Here is a 22,264-nt window from a genome sequence, read left to right as displayed (position 1 = left end):
TGTCGGAGCCGGAGCGAAAGCCTGCCGCTCCTGACAGCCAATAGGAAATCATGGAATCACGGTAGAATGAACGCTATTGGTCACATCTCGGCACCGAGGGGCGGAGATAGAAGGAGGCCGGGCCTCTAGGGTGCGCGAAGAAAGGCCAAGGTTAAGAGCCACGTCACGCGCACTCCCGCTGTCTGCGGATCGCTGGCGGTTCGATTGAACGGCGCTGATTGGGACAGGCAGAGAACCCGTAGTAGCCAATGCAGACAGAAGACTTACTTAATACTGATAGGTATTAACCATCGCACATAGTTCAGGGCCCTTACGGTATTTTTGAATTTTCTAACCTTCCAATAAATCCGATTCTGTGCCTGCTGAATGCTAAAGAAAAAGGCTCCCGCCCTGCAGATGGGATACTCCTCCGAAGCAACTTTTTGGAATCTAACGCCAATTGCTACCGTTGCACTTTCGTATTATGGACCTCTTTTAGATGCTTTCCTAACCAGGTTTTGGAGAGCAATATTTCAATTTTAATGAGATCATATATCCTTGTATTTTCGCAACCCATTCAGAAACATCTTTAAAAAAAAAAGCAGGAAGCTTCCTCTTCAGGTTCTGATTTGAGCAACTGATGTTTGAAGTGGCATTTATTAATTGATCCTAAGTTTGTTGTTTTTATGCTAGCATCAATACCTTTTTAAAAGATTTGGGGAGGGGAACCACTCCATTAGCTCATAACTGGGGCATTGCCATACCTGGGATATGAGTAAACTGGACAGGTCAGTTCCACCTAGGGAAATTACTTTACAAGGTTGATCTTCATTTAATGACCACTCCTTCAGCACCAAAACCTAAAATGTCACTGAGCAAGTGGTAGTTATAATCAGTCCTTGTATTATGGCCATCCCAACACTCCATGCAGTTACAATGATTACGATTAGTAACCTTCCCTACCACTTTCTGACAAGCAAAGTAATGGGAAGTTGGTAGGAAGTTGCAAATCACAGTTTTGTGATGTCCTTTTCTACTAGAACTGCTGTTGCTATGCAGGGCAGTGATGTAGTTTCTCACTTAATAGACTTTCTGTACAAATTAGTGTAGTTAAATGAAGATTACCTGTACCTTGGAGCCAAATGACGTAGGGCATTAAAAACTGAAACTAAAACTCAAACTAAACTCAGAAGGCTATTGGGAATGAACGAATGGCTCATGGCCATTCCCCCCCAAATCTTTTAAAAAGGTATTGATGCACACTGATATTATGCATCCATAGGAGCATGGAGGCCACTGCATTCTGCACCAATTCCAGCTTCTGAATGCCCTTCAAAGCAGCCCCATTGAAAGTGTATTGTGATAGTCCATTCTGTTTTGACTGCCTTAATCATACAGTGTTACATTTTCTAGAAAAAAATTGTTTTGCATATCATTCTGTTCTTTCTGACTGACATCTCCATGCCTGGAGATATTTATCCACAGCTCCAAAGCCAGGTATTTGGCTACTGTAACATATGAAGTTCGGGGAGGAAGATAAGCTCCATAACTTCCCTGGTATCTCTTTGCAAACTGTGCTTTTTCTTTTTGTTCTTTTTTTTTTTGCATTGAGATATTTTAATTCTCTCTTTAGTGTAGAATTGGCCCAGGGGGAAAAAATTACAGAATTCAAAACTAAAAATTATTTGTTTCATTATTTTTCCAAGCAATCCTTACTACAGTGTTCTACTTTGTTTAAAATCATTCATGTTGGAATCTTTAGGAAAGAGACAAAGAGCTTTTCCCAATTCTTGTGATGAAAATAGGTAATAAGAATAAAGGGGAGATAGGAAAAGTGGGCATAAACAGTAGAAAGAAAACTAATAGGGAGAGAAGGAATGTTGCTTTATATTGGCTGTTATGCAATGACAATAAGCATTCCAAGCAAAATAAAATAGTTCTGATTCTATACAAAACAATAAGGAAGTGCCTAAGTGATGAAGGAGATCCAATTAAATAGTTCTTTTTATTATTATTTATATGTCACCCATGTCACAGTGAAACAACTCTGGGCAGCTTACAAAATGATAAAAAGATAATACAAAAATAATTAAAATAAAAAAAATAGAGATCAAATTCTAACAGCAGAAACTGAGTCTGATTTCTGGTGTACTGCTGGTATAGGAAGTTAGCATCCCCCTGCTCCTAGAAGAATGAAATATTTTAGAAAATATTAAAAAGGGCAGAATATTATATTTCCCTGGATGAGAAATGGAGAAACATGCTTTAAGGACAAAGCAGCTCCCTGCAGCTTCCTGCCTCCCCGCACCTTTGTCAATGGGCCAGAGACAGAAACTCATTCTCCCCACCTTTGTTAATGGACCATCATCTGCAACACAATAGGACCCATATAGCAACAGAAACTCACCACATGGCACCTGGGAAGATTACATCAGCCAACAAGGCCTGCTAAGACCCCCACCCCCGGGAGTCTGACAACCAATCAGGATACTCTTCCTGTGCCCCAGGAAGTTCAAAGCTCAGAGAGGGCACACTCAGTATCTCCCTTTTCTGTTCAGGAACTCAAACCATGTGATCCTGTCCACCATTAAACCATCTTTCCAAGCAGTCTCTATGTTTCCAGTGTCTTTATCCCCACTTGGAACTGAACCCAGATGGACATTTCTTCCAACAATGGGAAACCTGGGACCTCTTCTGCTTCTGTACAGAAATAAAAACGTTTGTCTTTGATCTTTCCTTATTTTTGTGTGAAAATTGGCTTCTTTACGTACCTTCTCCTGTACCAAGCCACATTTGGCTTGCCTTGCCTCCTTCCTGGGGCTGAGAGAAAGTGACTGGCCCAAGTCAGCAGCTGGCATTGCGCCTAGAAAGGGCAGGACAAGGTCTCCTGGTCTCTTGGCTTTTTTAGTCTGCACCAAACTGTTTCTCAAACTTTATTGGTTAAGAAATATGAAGCTGGCTTCATATTTAAGGGCCTTCTCTGTGGTGGCCGCCTTTCTATGGCACAGCATTCCACCTCCAGAGTTATGGTTGGTCCCCACCCTCTTGCTTTTCTGATGGGCCCTAAATACATGGTTTTATCAGCAGGGCTGTGGACCCTGAATTGACATGGAGCTAATCAAATGGTCAATTTGATTATGTTGCTGTTGCCATTGGTGGCTGGAGTTTTTTTTGGTTTTATGTCTATGATGTGATTTTTAATTTTGTAAGTCACTCGGCAGTGGTGAAATCTAAATTTTTTTCCTACCGGTTCTGTGGGTGTGGCTTTGTGGGCGTGGCTTGTTGGTCATGTGACTGGGTGGGCATGGCCAACTCAATGTCACTCATATCAAGGGGTGCCTCACCTGGCCCCTCCCCTCCCAGCCATTCCTTCTCACACCCAGCCTCAATGTATCTATAGTTCTGTAAAAATGTTCACCTTTTTTCAATTTTACTACCTACATACTATAGATGCACTTTCATGGACCACTGAAAGGAGGAAATGGCTCACATGCTTTGCCAAAGAGTGTTATAGGCAACAGGCTTTTAAGGAGCTGCCAAAAAGAAGGGGTGGGTAATATATTTTGCAAAGCACCAGAAGGCAAAACAAGAAGCAATGAATGGAAACTGAAGAAACAGAGAAGCAACCTAAAACTAAGAAGAAATTTCCTGACAGTGAGAGCAATTAACCAGTGGAACTGCTTCACTAGAAGGGGCTTTCTTTTACTCCAGAAGAAAATCAGAATAAAGAACTGGGAAAGCCTTCACAGGAAGAGGCTTTTTTGTTCTGCTGTAGAAGAAAAATAGAAGATAGAGAAATCTTCCCTGGAGGAGGCATTCGCAACATTGTAAGGAGGTGATAATTGGTGATAATTGCTCTTGGCTCAACGCCCAGACATCTCATTAAAGCTAGTATTCCTTTCCCTGCTTGGGGGGGAGGGGAGGAAAAAAAGCCACAGAAAGTTTCCCTTTATTATTCTAGCTCAGGGGTTACCAACCTTTCTTACTTCAGGGAGCACTAAATTCATAATTTTAAATCCCAAGGACCACTAATATGAATTTTTTAAAAAGATAAATAGTATTTAGTGCAGTATAAATAATGCAAATAATTTTTCTGCGGACCACCAAAATTTTCTCATGGACCACCAGTGGTCCATGGACTGGTTGGTGACCACTGTTCTAGCTAAGGGCAAATGAGACTAAGACTCATTTGCTATTTCTTAGCTCAGCTGGGCAGCAATTGCTCTGGGGCGCAAATCAGTTGAGCTAATAAACAACAGAAAATAGGAGAGATGAGAGGAGAGGGAGGGCAGGTGGTTGGGGCCAATCAAAATTTTCTTTACCAGTTCCCTGAACCAGTCAAAATTTTCCCTACCCGGATGGCAGAACTGATCTGAACCAGTAGCATTTCACCCCTAGCTCAGGGTCACCTTTGTGTGCACCTTTGAGCAGCCATATAAATTTAATAAATAAATGAGAGTGAAATATTAGAGCAGGTGAGTGAAATACCATCTAATTTGAAAAACCAGAAGAGCCAATATAATGTTGGTCCATGTTCAGATGCTTGTTCTAAATTTGATCATAGTACAGGTAGTCCTCAACTTACAACTGCAATTAAGCCCAAAACTTCCATTGCTAAGTGAAACAGGTGTTGTGAATTTTGCCCTATTTTACAACCTTTCTTGCCATGGTTGTGAAGTGAATCACTGCTGGTGGTTAAGTTAGCAAAATGGATGTTTAAGTGAATCTAGTTGCCCCATTGACTTCGCTTGTCAGAAAGTTGCAAAAAGTGATCACATGATCCCCGGGCACTGTAATCATCATCAAACATGAATCAATTGCCAGGCATCCAAATTTTGATCATGTGACTATGACTGCAATGATCATAAGTATGGAAAAACGATCATAACATGCTTTTTTCAGTGACGTCATTGAATGGTCATTGAATGAACTGTTGTAAGTCAAGGACTACTTTGTCTCTTTTGCAAAGTGTTTTTGCTTTTTTTTGCACTTTTGTGAAGTGCGAAGTGAAGAGAAACTAAAGAGCCTCTTGATGCGGGCAAAGAAGGAAGTGCAAAAGTTGGCTTGAAACTTAACATTAAGAAAACTAAGATCATGGCATCCAGCCCTCTCAGTTCCTGGCAAATAGATGGGGAAGAAATGGAGGTCGTGACAGATTTTATTTTCTTGGGCTCCAAGATCGCTGCAGATGGGGACTGCAGCCAAGAAGTAAAAAGATGCTTGCTCCTGGGGAGGAAAGCTATGGCAAATCTAGACAGCGTACTAAAAAGCAGAGACATCACCCTGCCAACAGAAGTGCGTATAGTCAAAGCTATCGTTTTCCCATGTTGGAAGAAATATCCATCTGGGTTTTTTATTTTATTTTATTTTTATTTATTTTTCAAATTTATATACCGCCCTATCTCCCTAAGGACTCAGGGCGGTTCACAGGCAGTTAAAATACATATAAATACAAATTAAAAAACAATTAAAAAACGTATTCTATTGCCGAATTTAAAAAACAATATAAATAATAAAAAAACCCTTAAAACCAATAACTTTAAAATCTAATCCAGTCCCGCGCAGATGAATAAGTGCGTTTTAAGCTCGCGACGAAAGGTTCGGAGGTCCGGAAGTTGACGAAGTCCTGGAGGGAGTTCGTTCCAGAGGGTGGGAGCCCCCACAGAGAAGGCCCTTCCCCTGGGTGTCGCCAGACGGCACTGCCTAGCTGACGGCACCCTGAGGAGTCCCTCTCTGTGAGAGCGCACGGGTCGGTGAGAGGTATTTGGTAGCAGTAGGCGGTCCCGTAAATTCCCGGTTCAGTTCCAAGTGGGGACAAAGACACTGGAAACATGGAGGCTGCTTGGAAAGATGGTTTAATGGTGGCCAGGATCACATGGCTTGAGATCCTGAACAGAAAAGGGATGAGATCCTTCTGCACTCCCTAGCTTTATGCTTTTTCTGAGCTTTGAATTTCCTGAGGCACAAGAAGAGTACCCTGATTGGCTGTCAGACTCCCAGGGGGTGGGGGTCTTAGCTAGCCTTGCTGGCTGATGTAATCTTCCCAGGTGTCATGTGGTGAGTTTCTGTTGCTAGATGGGTCCTATTATGTTGCAGATGATGATGGTCCATTGACAAAGGTGGGGAGAATGAGTTTCTACCTCTGACCTATTGACAAAGGTGGGGGGAAATGAGTGAGCTTGGCTGAAGCTTTAATGGCCCATTGACAAAGGTGGGGGGTGGGGGGTGGGGGGAGAAAGTTGCAGGGAGCTGCTTTGTCTTTAAAACATGTTTCTCCATTTCTCATCCAGGGAAATATATTCTGCCTTTTAAATATTTTCTAAAATATTTCATTCTTCTAGGAGGGGGGTAGGTGCTAAATTCCTACACCCAGTTGCAATGTATTGCTGAGAAAGTTGGACCATAAGAAATGCTGAGTGCCAAAGAACTGAGGCCTTTGAACTCTGGTGCTGGAGAAGACTCCTGCGAGTCCCTTGGACTGCAAGGCGATCAAACCGGTCAGTCATAGAGGAGATCAACCCTGACTGCTCTTTAGAAGGTCAGATCCTGAAGATGAAACTGAAATACTTTGGCCACTTAATGAGAAGGAAGGACTCACTAGAAAAGAGCCTAATGCTGGGAAAGATTGAGGGCAAAAAAAGAACGGGACGACAGAGAACGAGGTGACTGGATTGAGTCACTGAAGCAGTAGGCATGAGTTTAAATGGACTCCAGAGGATGGTAGAGGACAGGAAGACCTGGAGGAATGTTGTCCATAGGGTTGTGATAGGTTGGACATGACTTCGCAACTAACAACAATATCTCTTTTGCAGGGCTTAGCTATGGAATAAAAAGGTATCTAAAGTCCCAGTCTTGACTGCTAATAAATCACCCCCAACTGAATTAGCAGAATAACAGAGTTGGAAGGGACCTTATAAGTCATCTATTCCAATCCTCCCACTCCCGCGCATGCAAGAGACCTTTCATCATTTCTTACAGATTGCAGTCCAGTCTCTTCTTGAAAGCTTCCAGCGATGAAGCTCCCACAACTTCCGAAGGCAAGTTCTGTTCCGCTGCTTGATTGTACTCAGTGTCAGAAAATTTCTCCTTATTTCTAGGTTGAATCTCTCCTTGGTCAGTTTCCATCCATTATGCCTTGTCTGGCCTTTCAGGTGCTTTAAAAAAACAGCTTGATCCCCCTCCTCTCTGTGACAGCCCCTCAAATACTGGAATATTGGAATATTTGGAATTAAATATTAATTAAATAATATTAATTAAATAACCCTAACCCTCACATCCAGGACATAAACTGTTTCAACTCCTACCCTCAAAACGACGCTATAGAGCACTGCACAACAGAACAACTAGACACAAGAGCAGTTTTTTCCCCGAAGGCCATCACTCTGCTAAATAATTCCCTCAACACTGTCAAACTATTTACTAAATCTGCACTACTATTAATCTTCTCATCGTTCCCATCACCAATCTCTTTCCACTTATGACTGTATGACTGTAACTTTGTTGCTGGCAATCCTTATGATTTATATTGATATATTGACCATCAATTGTGTGGTAAATGTTGTACCTTGATGAACGTATCTTTTCTTTTATCTACACTGAGAGCAAATGCACCAAGACAAATTCCTTATGTGTCCAATCACACTTGGCCAATAAAAAATTCTATTCTATTCTATTCTAAACTGGACTCGGCTCCCAGGGCGTACCCCAAGAGTAGGCAATCAACGGCCCTCGCGTGATCTGGAAGACAACTCCCTTTGGCGGCATTGGCTGGAGAAGGGATGGGCGTTGGAGAGGTCATCGTGCCTAGTGGGCGGGCGGGCGGAGGAAGCCGGTGCCTAAAAGCTCTCGCAAGGCGTGGCCAAATTCGAGCGGAGAAGGAAAATCGAAAGTGGAACTTGAGAGTTTGTCTGACTTCGGAGCGAGAGGATGATGGCCGAGGGCGAAGTGCCTTACCGCTTTCCGCTTGTGGTCGAGGGGAACTGGGATTGCAGCCTTACCAAAACTCTGAAGAACAAGCTCCTCTGTTACTTCCAAAGCCCGAAGAGATCGGGAGGAGGGGAATGCAAGATCCATGTAGATCCCGGCAGAGAAGAGCAGATCACGGTGTATTTCGCTCAGGAAGAGGGTAGGTGTGGTAGAGTCGGGTTTCGGTTCTCGCGGCGGGTGGGGGGAGGAGAAAAGATGCGATGCGGCCCTTTTCGGAAGAATATCGGGAAGTTAAATAAACAAACTTACACAGCCCTAGCATAGTGCTTGGATGAGAGACGCCCAGGAGAGAAGCAAACCGTGTAAGGTAGTCCCAAAGGTGCTTCCACCCCCCCGGCCCGGGCAAGAGGCAACTGGACTTTTCTTGTTTTTCTTTAAAGACCTTTAGCTTCTCATCCTATAGAAGCTTCTTCAGCTCTCAGGTTCTTGGATGAGAAGCGAAACCTCTTCAAAGAAAAACAAGAAACTCCAGTTGCCTCCTGAAAAAAAGCACCCTTCGGTCAGCCATGACCAGGATGACTTTAAGAATCCCCGTAGACAAACACCAAACCGGACTGTAAACGTGGCCAAGCAGGCTTTGTGTTTACCTTTACCTTAAGATTTGTTACATGCCCCCTCCCTTTAATCCGGGATATTATAGTCATCAGAAGAGCATGCATGTTACATTTGGTCTAGTAGTTTAGGCATCAGGCTAGAAAGTGGGAGACTTGAGTTCAAGTCCTGCTTTAGCCATGAAAGCCAGCTTGGGGGACTTTGGGCCAGTTACTCCCTCTTAACTCACTTCACAGAGTTGCTGTTGTTGGGGAAAATAGGGAAGTGTGTTGGCTATGTGTGCCTCCTTGAGTTATTTGTAAAAATAATAAAGGGATATAAACGTAAAAGTGTAGTGGCTCAAAATCATCCTAAAAATATAGTTAGAAGTTATTGACATACTTCTTTGGGCCCTTTCTTTTATTTTGTTGTATTTGCTGCTAATACGTTGAAACTGAATTCCAGGAATTGTATTTAGTTAGTCTGCTAAAGTTTACGTTTACTGCTATTCCAGCACATCTACATTGTAATCTCAAATAGGGATTTACCTGCTTAAGTGACTCAATATCTTGAAAACATACTATTACTAGAACATTCTGTTGTTAACTGTAATCCTGAAGTGTTACTGAATTTTGAATTAGTTTGTGAATTGACGTAGTAGTTCTAAATATCCTTTGTTCCTTCTAACTAAAAAATGTTTAAACAACCAAAGTTCTCTCAGAATGTACTCTTATTTGCTTCCACAAATTAGAAATAGAAAGTAGCTGTATTCAGCCTGGTTGTACCCAAAATCTCAGGGGATTTCTTAACCCACTGTATTGTAATGTAAACAAGCTTACTTTCAGTTCCTGGGTTCCAACCAATACCTCAATAGCTCATTTTTGATCTAAGATTAACTAGGTCAAATGACAGCTATCCTTTTCTACATTTCAGTGAGAAAGAGTGTTCTTAATATTAAGAACCATGAACTCAGTCTGCCAGAAATGAAGACATTGAAGTTAACTGTCTCACTGCCTTCAGTAGAAGTAGCATCTAATAACAATGTGCCTCTGGAAGAACAAGATCTAAGCCAGGTAAGTATGTGCACTATACTAGTATAGTCCAGTTACATAGAGAACATCTGTGCTTTGTATTCTCCATACCCATTTGTTTTGGAGACTATGGCTGTGCTAGTTCACATGTACCATTAATGATGGCTTGTGGAATTAACTGTAGTAGCCTTATGCATGTAACAGAGAACCAGTTTGGTGTAGCGGTTCAGGTCCTGGCCTAGAAACCAGGAGAGACTGAGTTCTAACCCCCATCCCACCCCCAGTTTAGACATGAAAGCCAACTGGGTGACTTTGAGCTAGTCCCTCTCTCTGAGTCTAACCCTTTTCACAGGGTTGTTGTTGGGGAGGGGGGAAACAGGAAGTGGGAGTATTAAGGATGCTAACTACTTACAGACATCCAGACTGATAGACATACATACACAGAGGGGGGGAAGATAACATTTTAATAATAACACTAAGCCTTATATTGGTTTACGACATGGGTGTCAAACTAGATACGTCATGCGACCTATCATGAAGTATCACAATGTTTTTTGCTTTTGCGGAGCTGGGGTGGGTGTGGCCTGTGCGTGACGTATCCAGCCTGCGGGCCGCCAGTTTGACACCCCTGGTTTATAAGAATATTTGGGTCCACACCCTTTTCTGAATTAAAATCACACAAGCTGCATTATGCCTCAGTATTGCCAAGCCTTTATAAGTATGTACTTGGGCCACTTACTAACTTTAGTGCTAAGGATAAAGTCAGCTCGAGGAACAATATCATCAGGAAATTGATAAATGGGGAACGCAGTCATCCACGATGTGCACATCAGCTTTGGCCTTGAGCATCTCTGTAGCAAAGTATGCTGTCCCAGTATGGGGTGCATCTGCATATGCAAAAAAAGTTGATATCAGTATACCTAGTGACAGTGTGTCAAGAAAATATATCCTCTCGCTGGCATTGTCCCACCTAAGATCAGGATAGAAGTAGCAGTAGACACCAAGAGAACTAAGCAAAAGAATGATTGTCAACGTCCTCTGAATGGACTGTATGCCCCAAACCTGCCAACTTAGATCCAGGAAAAGCTTTATGGCATGAACAAACATTCTTGAGGGTAAGCAATAACAAAATTGAATCATAAGATGGAGGAAGGAGTCCATTGAGCAAGGAAGAACATTAAAGGAAGAAGGGTCTGACCTCCCTTGTACAACTTGGAGGACCATGAATAAGTTGAGGATTGGAATGCCTAAGCATACAACTAATATTTCAGTTAGAGGGTCTTAGCAGATAACAACATGTGTGAATTTGGAGAGACCCAAAGGCTAGCCCATCTGCTGGTTTGTTGGCTTTTATCAGAAACATGTACTGATAATGACTTATTTTTGGTCAAGGACAAAACCAAAAAGGTGCTTCATTCAGGTGGTCTAAAGATTGATCTAGACCTAGAAAAAGAAGAAATTCTAAATCAGGACTTTATTGCCAGGGGTATCCACAGCAATAGTCTCTGTGACATGGAGCACAATATATTTTTATTTTTGCACTGAGTACAAATGAACAACAAAATGGCGGCAGGCAAAGGCCTGTTGTTTTTAAATGTGTGAAGTACATGTAACACCTGTTAAAAAGAGCCAGAGTTGTGATCATTGGTCATGCCTGTCATTTTGAAGCCAATGGCCATTACTTTGAATATCCTGGTTACACTGTTAAGAATCATGCTTTGTTCAAGAAGGTATTGTGGCCTCATTTGGACACTAAAGTACAAATATATTATGCTTTAGCATGATATCAAATCAAATGTTGAAATGGCAAGCGTTGAAACATTCTACTGGAAATGCAAAAACCGTTGCTAGGAAGGTGAGATGTATGGTCCATAGCTTAGCAGTACCAATAACATTTAGACTTATACTGCTTCAGAGTAGTTTACAGCCCTTTCCAAGTGGTTTAGAGTCAGCGTATTGCATCCAATAATCTGGGTCCTCATTTTACTGATCTTGGAATGTTGGAAGGCTGAGTCAACCTTGGGCCAGGGAGAATTGACTGTGGCAGAATTAGGCTGCAATACTTCATTCTAACCAATTCAATATTTCATTCTAACCACTGCGTCACCATGGCTCATAATCAAAACCTACATTTAAGATTCCTTGAAAATTTACTGGAGAGTTTGAGTGAAAATGCCCAATGAGTAAGTTTTGCAAAGGAGAAGCTTATATTATCCAATATGAATTATCCCTCCAGTTTGCAAGTTCAGGGAACTGTTCTAGAATAGTTTTGTTTCTGAAGTAGAGGTCTGATTTGGACATCTTAACAGTTTTAAAAGTGGAATTGTATATGTTTCCATTTTGGGAGCCCTGATAATAATTTCGCTTACTTTTTTTTCCTGGTTATTCAGTTCGTTAGCTGCTGAATTTTATGGGTGTAATCTTTCACTTCTTTTGGGGGCTTAGTTAGCAATATTTTTTTTTTGTAATATGGATTGACAGGTTAATTGGTCTTAGTTAAAATCAATTGAAAAAGCAAGCAATGTCATCTTTCTAATAGTTACCTGTTGCCTTACTTTTAGAGGCCTGTGATAGCTAAAGAAACCCATCAACTTGGTAAGTAGTATTAATTATTGTTTCACTTGCTGGTGTGAAATTGTGAAATGCTGGTTTGGTATAGTATAGTATATTTCTCAGTGGTGAAATCTGAACCGGTTTACTACCTGTTCACTGCACGCATGTGCAGTGCGCACCACGCACCAAATGCAAGGTGCATGTAGCATACTCAGTGCACGCCAAAAGGAGGCATGGAGTAAGTAGAACAGCACGCATGGGGGAGTGATCAGCTGTGGCACACAATTTTTTTTTTTTACTTTTAAAAGCAATTCTTTATAACCTATTCAGCTGAATGGGTTGTAAAAAATGCTTTTAAAAGTAAAAAAAAAGGCTCTGATGATTGCGTGGCTCAGCTGTGATTGTCAGAGCCTATTTTTTTTTACCTTTTAAAAGCATTTTTTAAAAGAAGTGGCAAGCAGGGAAGCAGGCGACCTGGCATTGGGTGGGCATGGGTGGGGGGACAGGGATTTTTGCTACCGGTTCTCCAAACCACCCGCCGCCATTGCTACCGGATCGGCCGATCCGGTCCCAACCTGGAGCATTTCACTCCTGATATTTCTTCATGGTCATTAACCCTTAAACAAAAGACAACTACGGTGTTAAGTCACAAATGTCAGATCTCCAATTATCACCAATGGAACAACTTTTTCTCCAAGTAACCATTGCTGAAAGATCTTTCTAATTCAAACAATGTTTTTGTTTACGTTTTATATAGTAATAGGTGAACAATCTTTTTGTAAACTACAGTTCATACAATGTTTCAGATTGCACAGAAAAGGAAGCAGGAAAAATGGCCATCCAGGAGGAATTCAGCATTGTAGTAACAGCAGATTCAGACAGAGAAATTCAGGTAGACATCCTGGAGCTATACTTTGAGAATAAGAGGCATTCTGGTGGAGGGCCTGTGAAGTCCTGCATTAAAGATGGACAACAATTCATCGTCACCTTTGAAAAAAAAGAAGGTAATTTCTATCACAGCTTTTATCTGACAGATACTGTATTTTTAAAAGATGGGCCGTTTCTATTTTTCTTGCTGTTGCTATGAAGATCATGTCACAAAGTATTTGTGAAGGTGCATTTTCTGGCCTTGAATGAAGCGTGGGTCCTTTAAAAAAAAATAGTCAAAATCTCACCTCCCCTATTACATGCAAGTTCATAAGAAAATGTTGAGTTCTCACAAGATTTGGTCATCTTCCAAGGTGATAGCCATTTACATTTTGGCATTCTACAAACATTGCTGCCTACAGCAGGGGTTGCTTAATTTTTGTCCTCACACCTTCCTTTAGTGTACTGTGTACACTAAATGTACACACCTCCCCTAAAAATCTGATCACCAAAGTGATCCATAATGAACAATGAAGATAATACAACGAAATTTGGGGAAAGATGTGTGTATATTTGTACATACTGTATGTATTTGTTTGTGTGTGTGTATACTGCATATGCACACATACAGAATACACATACAGAAACCTGAGCTTTCTTTGCCTACATACCAGTGGTGGAATTCAAATTTCTGTACTACTAGTTCTGTGGGCGTGGCTTGGTGGGCGTGGCTTGGTGGTTGTGGCAGGGGAAGGATACTGCAAAATCCCCATTCCCTCCACACTCCTGGGGGAAGGATACTGCAAAATCTCCATTCCCACCCCACTCTGAGGCCAGCTAGAGGTGGTATTTGCTGGTTCTCCGAAGTACTCAAAATTTCTGCTGCTGGTTCTTCAGAACCTGTCAGAACTTGCTGAATAGCACCTCTGCTACACACACACACACTCACACACACACACACACACACACACACACACACGAGTTTTGTGGGAGTCGAAGACTTTGGTTAGGTGTTTTTCTATAGTTTGTGGAATGTTATTTTTTTTAAAATATCTTTCTCTTCAACTAGATGCCCAAGAGGTTTTGCAAAGAGATTGTCACCAAGTCAGTAAAATTGTACTTCATGTCAAAAAATACCAGCAGGAATTGAGTCAAGAGCCATCATCTTCTCAAGTGGTTCTTGAGAATGTGCCGAAGACTACAATTGAGTGCATGGTCATTCTGTTGGTAGAGACTGTGAGTGGCCTCTCAGAAGAAGATAAGGATTTTGATGTGGAAATGATGCCTGAGTGCAATGCTGCTGTCATCACTTTTATCAACCTCATCGGTAAGAAAGCATCAGGAATAAAATAATAATAAAAAACACGCCTTGCATACCTTGTTTACAGCCATAGCACTTTAAAATTCTTTAGAGCTTTTCATTGAGCAAGATGTGAAAAAAAAAAGCAGAAGCTCTGGAGCTTTAGGAAGACATTTACATTCACAAATGTAAAATCTTGGAAGCCTTAGGCCAAGATTGGCTACACTGTTAATATTGTTACAGCCATCAGACATTGTTTACTCACAAAAAGTTTATACAAAATAGTTTACTCACAAAAAGATTTGATTCTCTGAGGGATTGGAAGGTCCATTGGAAGATATATGTATTTTATCTAAACCAGGGATCTCCAACCTTGGTCCCTTTAAGACTTGTGGACTTCAACTCCCAGAGTCCCTGAGGCTGAGGAACTGTGGGAGTTGAAGTCCACAAGTTTTAAAGGGACCAAGGTTGGAGACCCCTGATCTAAACCATTGTGCTCACGTATATGATTTTGGAAGTGGCTCTGTTTACTCTAGTTCTGGTTGTGGTTGGTGGTTACACAGGGCTGCCATACGTGATGGCAAAAATCCAGCAGATCCCAGAGGACAATAGAAAGATTCAGAAAACTAGTGACGTCTGTATTTTTTCAGCCACCATCTGGTAGCCTTTGTGGCACACTGAGACTTTATCGTGTGTGGAATTCCAAGTTTCAACAGTTGGCATTCCAGCTAGGTTTATGAGACAAATTGTGAAGTGCTGCAAGTGCACGACACAATGAGATAAATGCATTATTGGACTGATCTGAGCCAAAGTGGTTTCTTGGGTTTCACTAATTTAAGGAAATATTTGTACATGTATGTAAGCAAACGTCAGTTGATCATTGTGAATCAAACTGAAAAGAAAAACAGATTGCACTTACAAAATATAATTTATTAAATGTGCATTGAATGCTTAACAATAAAATGTAATAGAACAATGGATTAAACCATAGTCCTTCAAAAAGAAATGATAACAAAATACCGCCATTCGTTTATGACTCATACAGTTCTCTTACAGGAAAAGTGAATGAAGAGAGAGGTCTTCGGGGAATCTAAAGATAATGTAGAATTACATTTTTATATTAGAAGACCAAGGTAGACCTTCCCCAGGCTAGAATTACTTAGGACCATTAAGACTCTTTTTGCAATTTTGAAAGTCTCGTAGTATCACAGAATCAAAATTCAACCAAAAAGCACAGGTTCTCTGCCTTTTGAAGGGAAAATAAGTGCAGAGGAATTGAAAATCCCTCACCTTGTTGAAAAATGTGTGTTTATACATTATGTACTTGAAATAATTTTGGTAAGGTTTACTGTAGTGGTTCAGGGCCTACAATCCAGGAAACTCCGATTTCTAACTGATTGTGATTGCTGGCGTGTGTGAGGCAGTTGTAGCTTTCAACTGTCACTAAGTAATCAGTCCTAAGTCAAGGGCTTTCTGTAGACTGCAGTTGAGCATATTTGCCTGATTAAGAACAGCAACTTTTACAGAAAAAAAATAAAATTACTTAACAGGGGTTAAATAATCAGTGACATTATCTAACATCTTTTTTTGGTTTATGCTTCAATTTTGTTTGCAGAAATAGACAAATTTATCAAAGCATTCAACCGGTACCATAGGGTTCAGCAACAAAAGATTTCAGCTCGATCTTTGGAAATGCCTAAAAGCATCTTGGTTGAAAATATTCCCCCTGAAATTCCTAAAGACTATATTGTTATCTATTTTGAAAGCAAGAAGCACGGTGGTGGTCTGGTGCTGAATATCAGTTACACTCCTGAAGACAATTCTGCCATAATCACATTTCAGGAGAGCAAAGGTAATGCGTGATAATGTATGCGACACCCACTAAATATAATTTTGTTTGGTCAGTGCAAATACTGGATCAATGCAAAAGGCAAATAGGACCCAATTATTCCTGACCCTGATTTATGTTTTAATGTGTAGTGATGGAGCAAAGAGGTATAGGGCACATTTATGGAATATATCACTTACCTATTTCAGAAACAGGAGGTCTCTCTCAAGACATTTGCTGGGTAGCAACTGGGAAGAAGACATGGTGTTATCTTTTGTTTATGGAACCTTGAAATAGAAAAATAGACTTGGTAGGCCTTTTGTTGAATCCAGCACAGGTGGATTTTGTTTTTGGTTGTTCTTAATCAGTGGTTTCTAGGCCAGCAATTTTTCCAAGGACAGTACTTTCCAATTCAGGGAGGTTTGACAGCTGCAAAGTTTTAGCGTGGTTGCTTTGTAGGCAGTTATGAAAATGGAAAGGCAGGGAGATACTGTCTGTCCTTGACTAGTTCCAGTAATTGGATAAGAGGAGAGGGAAGCAGCAGCAGTGAGCAGTCATAATTGAAATCATATGTCTGGGAAAATTTCCCAATTCTTTGCAAAACCCACATGTTGATTCATAATTACTTTATCTGAAAGATTACAATATATAGAAGCCTGCTGATCCCGTTCCTGATCTGTACCCTCCATCTCTCTACTGAGTTCTGGGCTACAGGTAGTCCTTGACTTAACGGCCACAATTGAGCCAAAATTTCTGTTGTGTGAAGCAAGACAGTTGCTAAGTGAGTTTTGCCCCATTTTACGGATCTGCCTTCCCCACTGACTGCTTGTCAGAAGATCACAAAAGGTGATCACATGGCCCTGGGACATTGCAACCGTCATAAATATGAACCAGTTGCCAGGGGTCTGAATTTTGATTACTGACCACGGGGATGCTGCAACGGTCGTAAATGTGAAAATGGTCATAAGTCACTTTTGTCAGTGCTGTTGCAACTTCAAACAGTCACTAAATGAATGATTGTAAGTTGCGGACTACCTGTATTTGAGTGTAACCAGTTTTCTCTCCCCCCCCCCCTATTAAAAAGTTCCATCTGAGAAAGGTGGCTAAATTGCTGCCATCTGTTCTTCAATGGGAATGTGTCTCCATGACTTATCAGGCCCAAGTGATTTTGGGAGTGCCTGGTATACATCTGACAATGGAGTAACAAGGAATAAATAATGTTTATTTTATTAACTACAGCAACTACAGCAGTACTTCAGAAAGAAGACAATTAAATAAGATAGCAGGGAGCTTAGATCTAAGTGGCAGCCATTAACTTGTAACATGGGGTTCCCCATCTGGACAAAGAAACATGGGACAGAAATCCAACACCTCTGATGCTTCTGTTTCCCTTGCCAACTTTTAACCTCCTAATTCCAGTTTTCCCAAGGCTTTTTTGGGCAGTTGCCATCTAGCCAATAATTTACCTGTGTGGGGCAGTGGTGGATTTCAACCTGTGTTACCACCGGTTCATTTCATGCATGTGCTTCATGTATGTAGGTATGTATAACGCAGGGGTGGGCAGGAGGGCCAAGCTAACCGTCGGAGAGAACCTGTTTCCTCTCAGCTCACCATCGGTGCTATCAGATCGCCCAAACCAGGCCGAACCAGTAGAAACCTACCACTGGTGTGGGGACAAACAATGATACTTTTCTTTCTCCCCAAATCCATACCAATGTCCTCTTTCTGAAAGAGGATGGAGGGTTTAGAACTGTAGAAAGCTTAACTGTTACAATTGCTCAGTGCCCTGCAATAAATTCAAATGTATTTTAAGTAAAAATTGCAGGATAGGTTCTGTGGACCTTTTTTCCTAATTGTGTTTTCCTCTCCTTGTTATTTTTTTAAAAGTTGTAGCTTCCATCTTGCAGCAAAAGCATTCTCTTATGAATGTCCCTGTTTCTGTTTATCCGTACTATGAATCTTTTGGAGCTGCCCTGTATGGCAAAGAAAGACTACAAATTAAGATGCCAGATCCATTCCCTGTGTCTATTGACCCCTATCACTGGAGGTTTCTACAGCAGAACTACCGTTTACTTCAGGAAATAACACGCGAAATGGCAGGCCATTGTTGTGAGATCAAATGGCCTTCCGAACTCTGTGGAAATCCGGAAATCATGGTACATCCTTCCCATGAGTTGTCAAAGAGAAAACGATCCTTGGTTAAGATCTGGAAAGAAGACGCCTTAACTCTTCTTACACAGATCCTGTCACGGCAGAAAGTTGTCAAGCATGAAATAAATTCTGAATTGTGGGACGCCATAAGAAACAGTCTAGTAAAAGATGACATTTTGATCATAACAGATGCTTCAAAGAGAGAGGTGGTTTTGGTCGGGGCAGCAGACAGTGTAAAGGAAGCAGAGGAGGAAATGAAGGTGCTCATAGCAAATGCTGTTAGAAAGATGGATAGAGAGAGATTGACAATAGAGGAAACCGTATTGATTCCTGCTTGCAAATATGCCATTTTATGCAATGGTGGACTACAAGAGAACATTTGCTCAGCATATCCAGAGCTAAAGATTACTTATGACACTTCCAAAGAACGTATAACTCTGCGTGGCCTACCTGCTGAAGTGTTTAAAATAAAAAGTGACATCCTTGAAAAAATGTCCAGCATGGTTCAGAAGCCTGTTGATATTCATTCTAATATTTTTGTTTTTCTTCAACATGTTGATAATGAGTCTCTGTCTCGGCTCTTATTCTGGACCAAAAAGATAAATGCCTACTATGAACTCAGTGATAAGTCTGTACTACTGTTTGGACGAATTCTTCAGGACCTTCAAAGAGCTGAGGAAGAACTCAAGAAAGATCTGACTTACCAAAGTATTGAACTTGAGGATTGCACAGTTACAAAAAAGAATGAATGGCTGGAACTAACAGAGCAATTGTACAAGGCGTACAATTGTTCGGGTGAAACCATCTTCATTCAAGAACAGGAAGGTAAAATAGTCGTTGCAGGTTATTTCAAAGAAGTGGCCACCGCTCATCAGAAACTCTCCGATTTTGTTGACAACCATACATACATTCAGAGAAATATAGGTGCTAAGTCTGCTGCTGTTGTAATGTATATACAACAGGAAAAGAGCCCAAGCTGGAATAATTTAAATGAACAAGGTGTAAAAATACATTTTGGTATACTGAAAAGTCGCAAAGTGATTTCCCTTGAAGGACCCAAAGGTGCAGTTCTGAAGGGAGTCGAGCTTTTTCATAACATTCTGTCTTCTCTCCATGTTATCAGCATAGCCATTGATAAACCAGGGGCCAAGTCATTCTTCAAAGAACGAGAAGAATTGTACATTAATGGTGCAAGACAAAGATTTAACTGTTTGATCAGGATTCAGGAAGGCACAGAAGAGGTTGAAGAAACTGGGAAAGATGGGAACAGCTATGGAGAGGACCAGCAGTCATGCTATAAAGTGAAGCTAGGAAATGGTATTCTGGTAGCTCTTCTGAAAGCCGACATGACCAAGTGTTCGGCTGATGTTGTAGTCAATGCATCGAACGGAGAATTGATTCATATTGGTGGTCTTGCAAGTAGGCTGCTGGAAGCAGCGGGTCCAGAGCTACAAAAAGAGTGTAAGGACCATGTGAAGGAACATGGAGCTTTGAAGCCTGGTTGTGTAACAATCACAAGTGCTTGGAAGCTGCCATGTAAACAGGTGATTCATGCTGTTGGGCCAAGGTGGCAAATTGCCAAAAAAGAAAAATGTATACAGCTGTTAAAAAATACTGTGAAGGAAAGTTTAAGGCTAGCAGTCCGCTGCCAGCATCGCTCTATAGCTATCCCTGCCATAAGTTCTGGAATTTTTGGGTTTCCATTAAAAGAGTGTACCCATTCCATTGTAACAGCCATCAAAGAAAGCTTAGAAGATTTTTCTGAGAACAGCTGCCTAAAACAGATTTACCTTATGGATATTAAAGATGATACTATTCAAGCTTTCTCTGAAGCCCTAAATGAAATATTTGGGCCCTCACTTTCTACAACCTACCCGTTTCCCAAAACTAAGCAATCTGCTGCAAAAATCCAACCAGAACGGGAAATGTTGATGACAGCTGAAGGGTTAAAAATATTGCTTCTGAAGAAAGGAATTGAAGAGGCAGCAGTAAGTAGACTATAGTTATTTTAATATAGAATTGAGGAGATATGTGTGATTAATGTGGCCACCTTTAATTAAAGTATATACACATGGGGTTTTTAAAATGCAACAAGCCAGGATTAATAGTTAGCTTATAGTTAAGCAGACAATAATGTTCCAGAAATATGAGAAAGCATGAAGGAAGATGGAGAAGAACTCTAACAAACTGCTGTGCAAATACTTGTGTACAAAACATATTCAGAATGATATGGTAGTACAGATGGAGACAATTAAAATCTCAGTACCGTACTTTTCGGAGTATAAGACACACTTACCCCCTAAAAGAGGGTGGAAATGTTGGTGCATTTTATACAATGAATACAGTTATTTTTGGCCTCCTGAAACCCCGCCCCGCATATCTCATTTTCACCAAAAACAGGTCCATTTTTGCAGAGGGTTTGGGAGGCTTGCAGTTTTCCTCTTCAAAATTTTGGTACGTCTTATAATCCAAAAAATACGATAAGTTCTTCTACATATCCAAGATATCTCTTTCTTTGTATCCTCTTTGAGGGCTAAGGCTGCACAACACAAGTTGTCACTCTCTTTACTTATTCTTTTAATTCAAACAATCTTCACCTATTTACTAAAAAGATCTTTGGACATAAACTGGTAAAAAAACTGTTACAACTGTATAGTTGAATCTGTAGTGGGAGAAAAAACAGGAATGGCTGAATATTTTACAGCAAAAATAGATAGGTAGGCCGGTATTTGCCTGTGTTTTGTCAGGTTGGTACAGGTTTGAGTCCTTTCGCTTTTAATCATCTATTCTAACGTGTTATTTTTAGACGGATGTGATTGTCAATAGTGTTGCCAGAGACTTGCAGCTGGACAAAGGACCACTTTCCAAGGCCCTTCTGGCCAAAGCAGGAGCAGAACTCCAAGTGGAGTTAACCCAAGAAGGTCAAGGGAAAGACATCAAGGAAGGCTGTGTGCTCAAAACCAGTGGATATGCTCTGAGCTGCCTTCATGTTCTTCATGCTATTTTACCTGCTTGGAATCGAAGGAAGAAATCGGAAAGCAAGGTAAAGTTCTTTTTGATACCTTGATCTCATAACTCGGTGCACTTATCACTGACCTTCACTAGAAATTTTGATAGCCTTTGATACATTTTGGTTTAGTGATGCTGCTGCAGTGAGAATGTATTTGTGTACAGGTAGCTTTCACCTTACAACAGTTCATGTAGTGACCGTTCAAAGCACTGAAAAAAAGTAATTTAGGATTTTTTTTCACACTTAGGTTCCCCTTGGTCACGTGATCAAAATTCAGAAGCTTGCAGTATGACTCATATTTATGATGGTCGCAGCGTCCTGGGTTCATGCGATCAGCTTTTGTGACCTTCTGACAAGCAAAGTCAATGGGGAAGCCAGATTCACTGAACCACTGTGTGACTAACTTAACAACTTCAATAATTCACTTAACAACTGTGGCAAGAATGGTTGTAAAAATGGAGCAAAACTCAATTAATAAATATTTCACTTAGAAACATAAATTTTAGGCTCAGATGTGGTTGTAAGTTGAAAACTACTTATTATATATACACACACACAAACACACATTGTACTGTATGTGTATTGTATATGCATACGTATATACTGTATGTTCACATGCATACAGACACACGTACACACACACACAGATGCATCTGGGCCAAACAATTCTGGACAATACAAGTAGACTGCTTAACAACCACAGTTGGGTCTGGAAACTCTGTGCAACATGGTTGTTACGCAAAACATCACATCACTCTGATGGACTTATTATCTTTCTTCCACCATGGTTGTTAAATAAATCAGCCAGAGTCAATAACTGAGACATCATGTGATTGCAATTTTCAATTTTACTGCTGGATTCTCCATTGATTCTGCTTCGAAAGCCATCTGTGAAATACCTAAATGGCGATCCTGTCACCGTGGGATGCTATGACAGTCATAAACAGCCGTGGGGGTGCAGCAGTTAGAATGTAGTATCGCAGGCTAACTCACCGCTCACTGCCAGGAGTTCAATCCTGGCCAAGGTT

General features: G+C 40.9%; 1 protein-coding gene across 1 annotated transcript in view; it reads left to right on the top strand.

Moving 5' to 3' along the window:
• Positions 1-7,861: 7,861 nt before the first annotated feature.
• The window catches only part of LOC131204018 (protein mono-ADP-ribosyltransferase PARP14-like), a 34,541-nt gene continuing 20,138 nt past the window's right edge, over positions 7,862-22,264 (top strand). The window contains exons 1-8 of the mRNA XM_058194817.1: positions 7,862-8,104; positions 9,430-9,569; positions 12,089-12,122; positions 12,887-13,084; positions 14,017-14,274; positions 15,863-16,099; positions 17,963-20,214; positions 21,033-21,269. Coding sequence (XP_058050800.1) covers positions 7,906-8,104; positions 9,430-9,569; positions 12,089-12,122; positions 12,887-13,084; positions 14,017-14,274; positions 15,863-16,099; positions 17,963-20,214; positions 21,033-21,269 — 3,555 coding nt within the window. The 5' untranslated portion in view covers positions 7,862-7,905. The remainder of the gene's footprint in view (positions 8,105-9,429; positions 9,570-12,088; positions 12,123-12,886; positions 13,085-14,016; positions 14,275-15,862; positions 16,100-17,962; positions 20,215-21,032; positions 21,270-22,264) is intronic.

Source organism: Ahaetulla prasina, chromosome 1 (genome assembly GCF_028640845.1).
Source record: "Ahaetulla prasina isolate Xishuangbanna chromosome 1, ASM2864084v1, whole genome shotgun sequence".
NCBI classification, from domain to species: Eukaryota; Metazoa; Chordata; class Lepidosauria; order Squamata; family Colubridae; genus Ahaetulla; species Ahaetulla prasina.
Note: the sequence above shows the minus strand (reverse complement) of the source record. Positions and strands in the feature narration are given on the sequence as shown.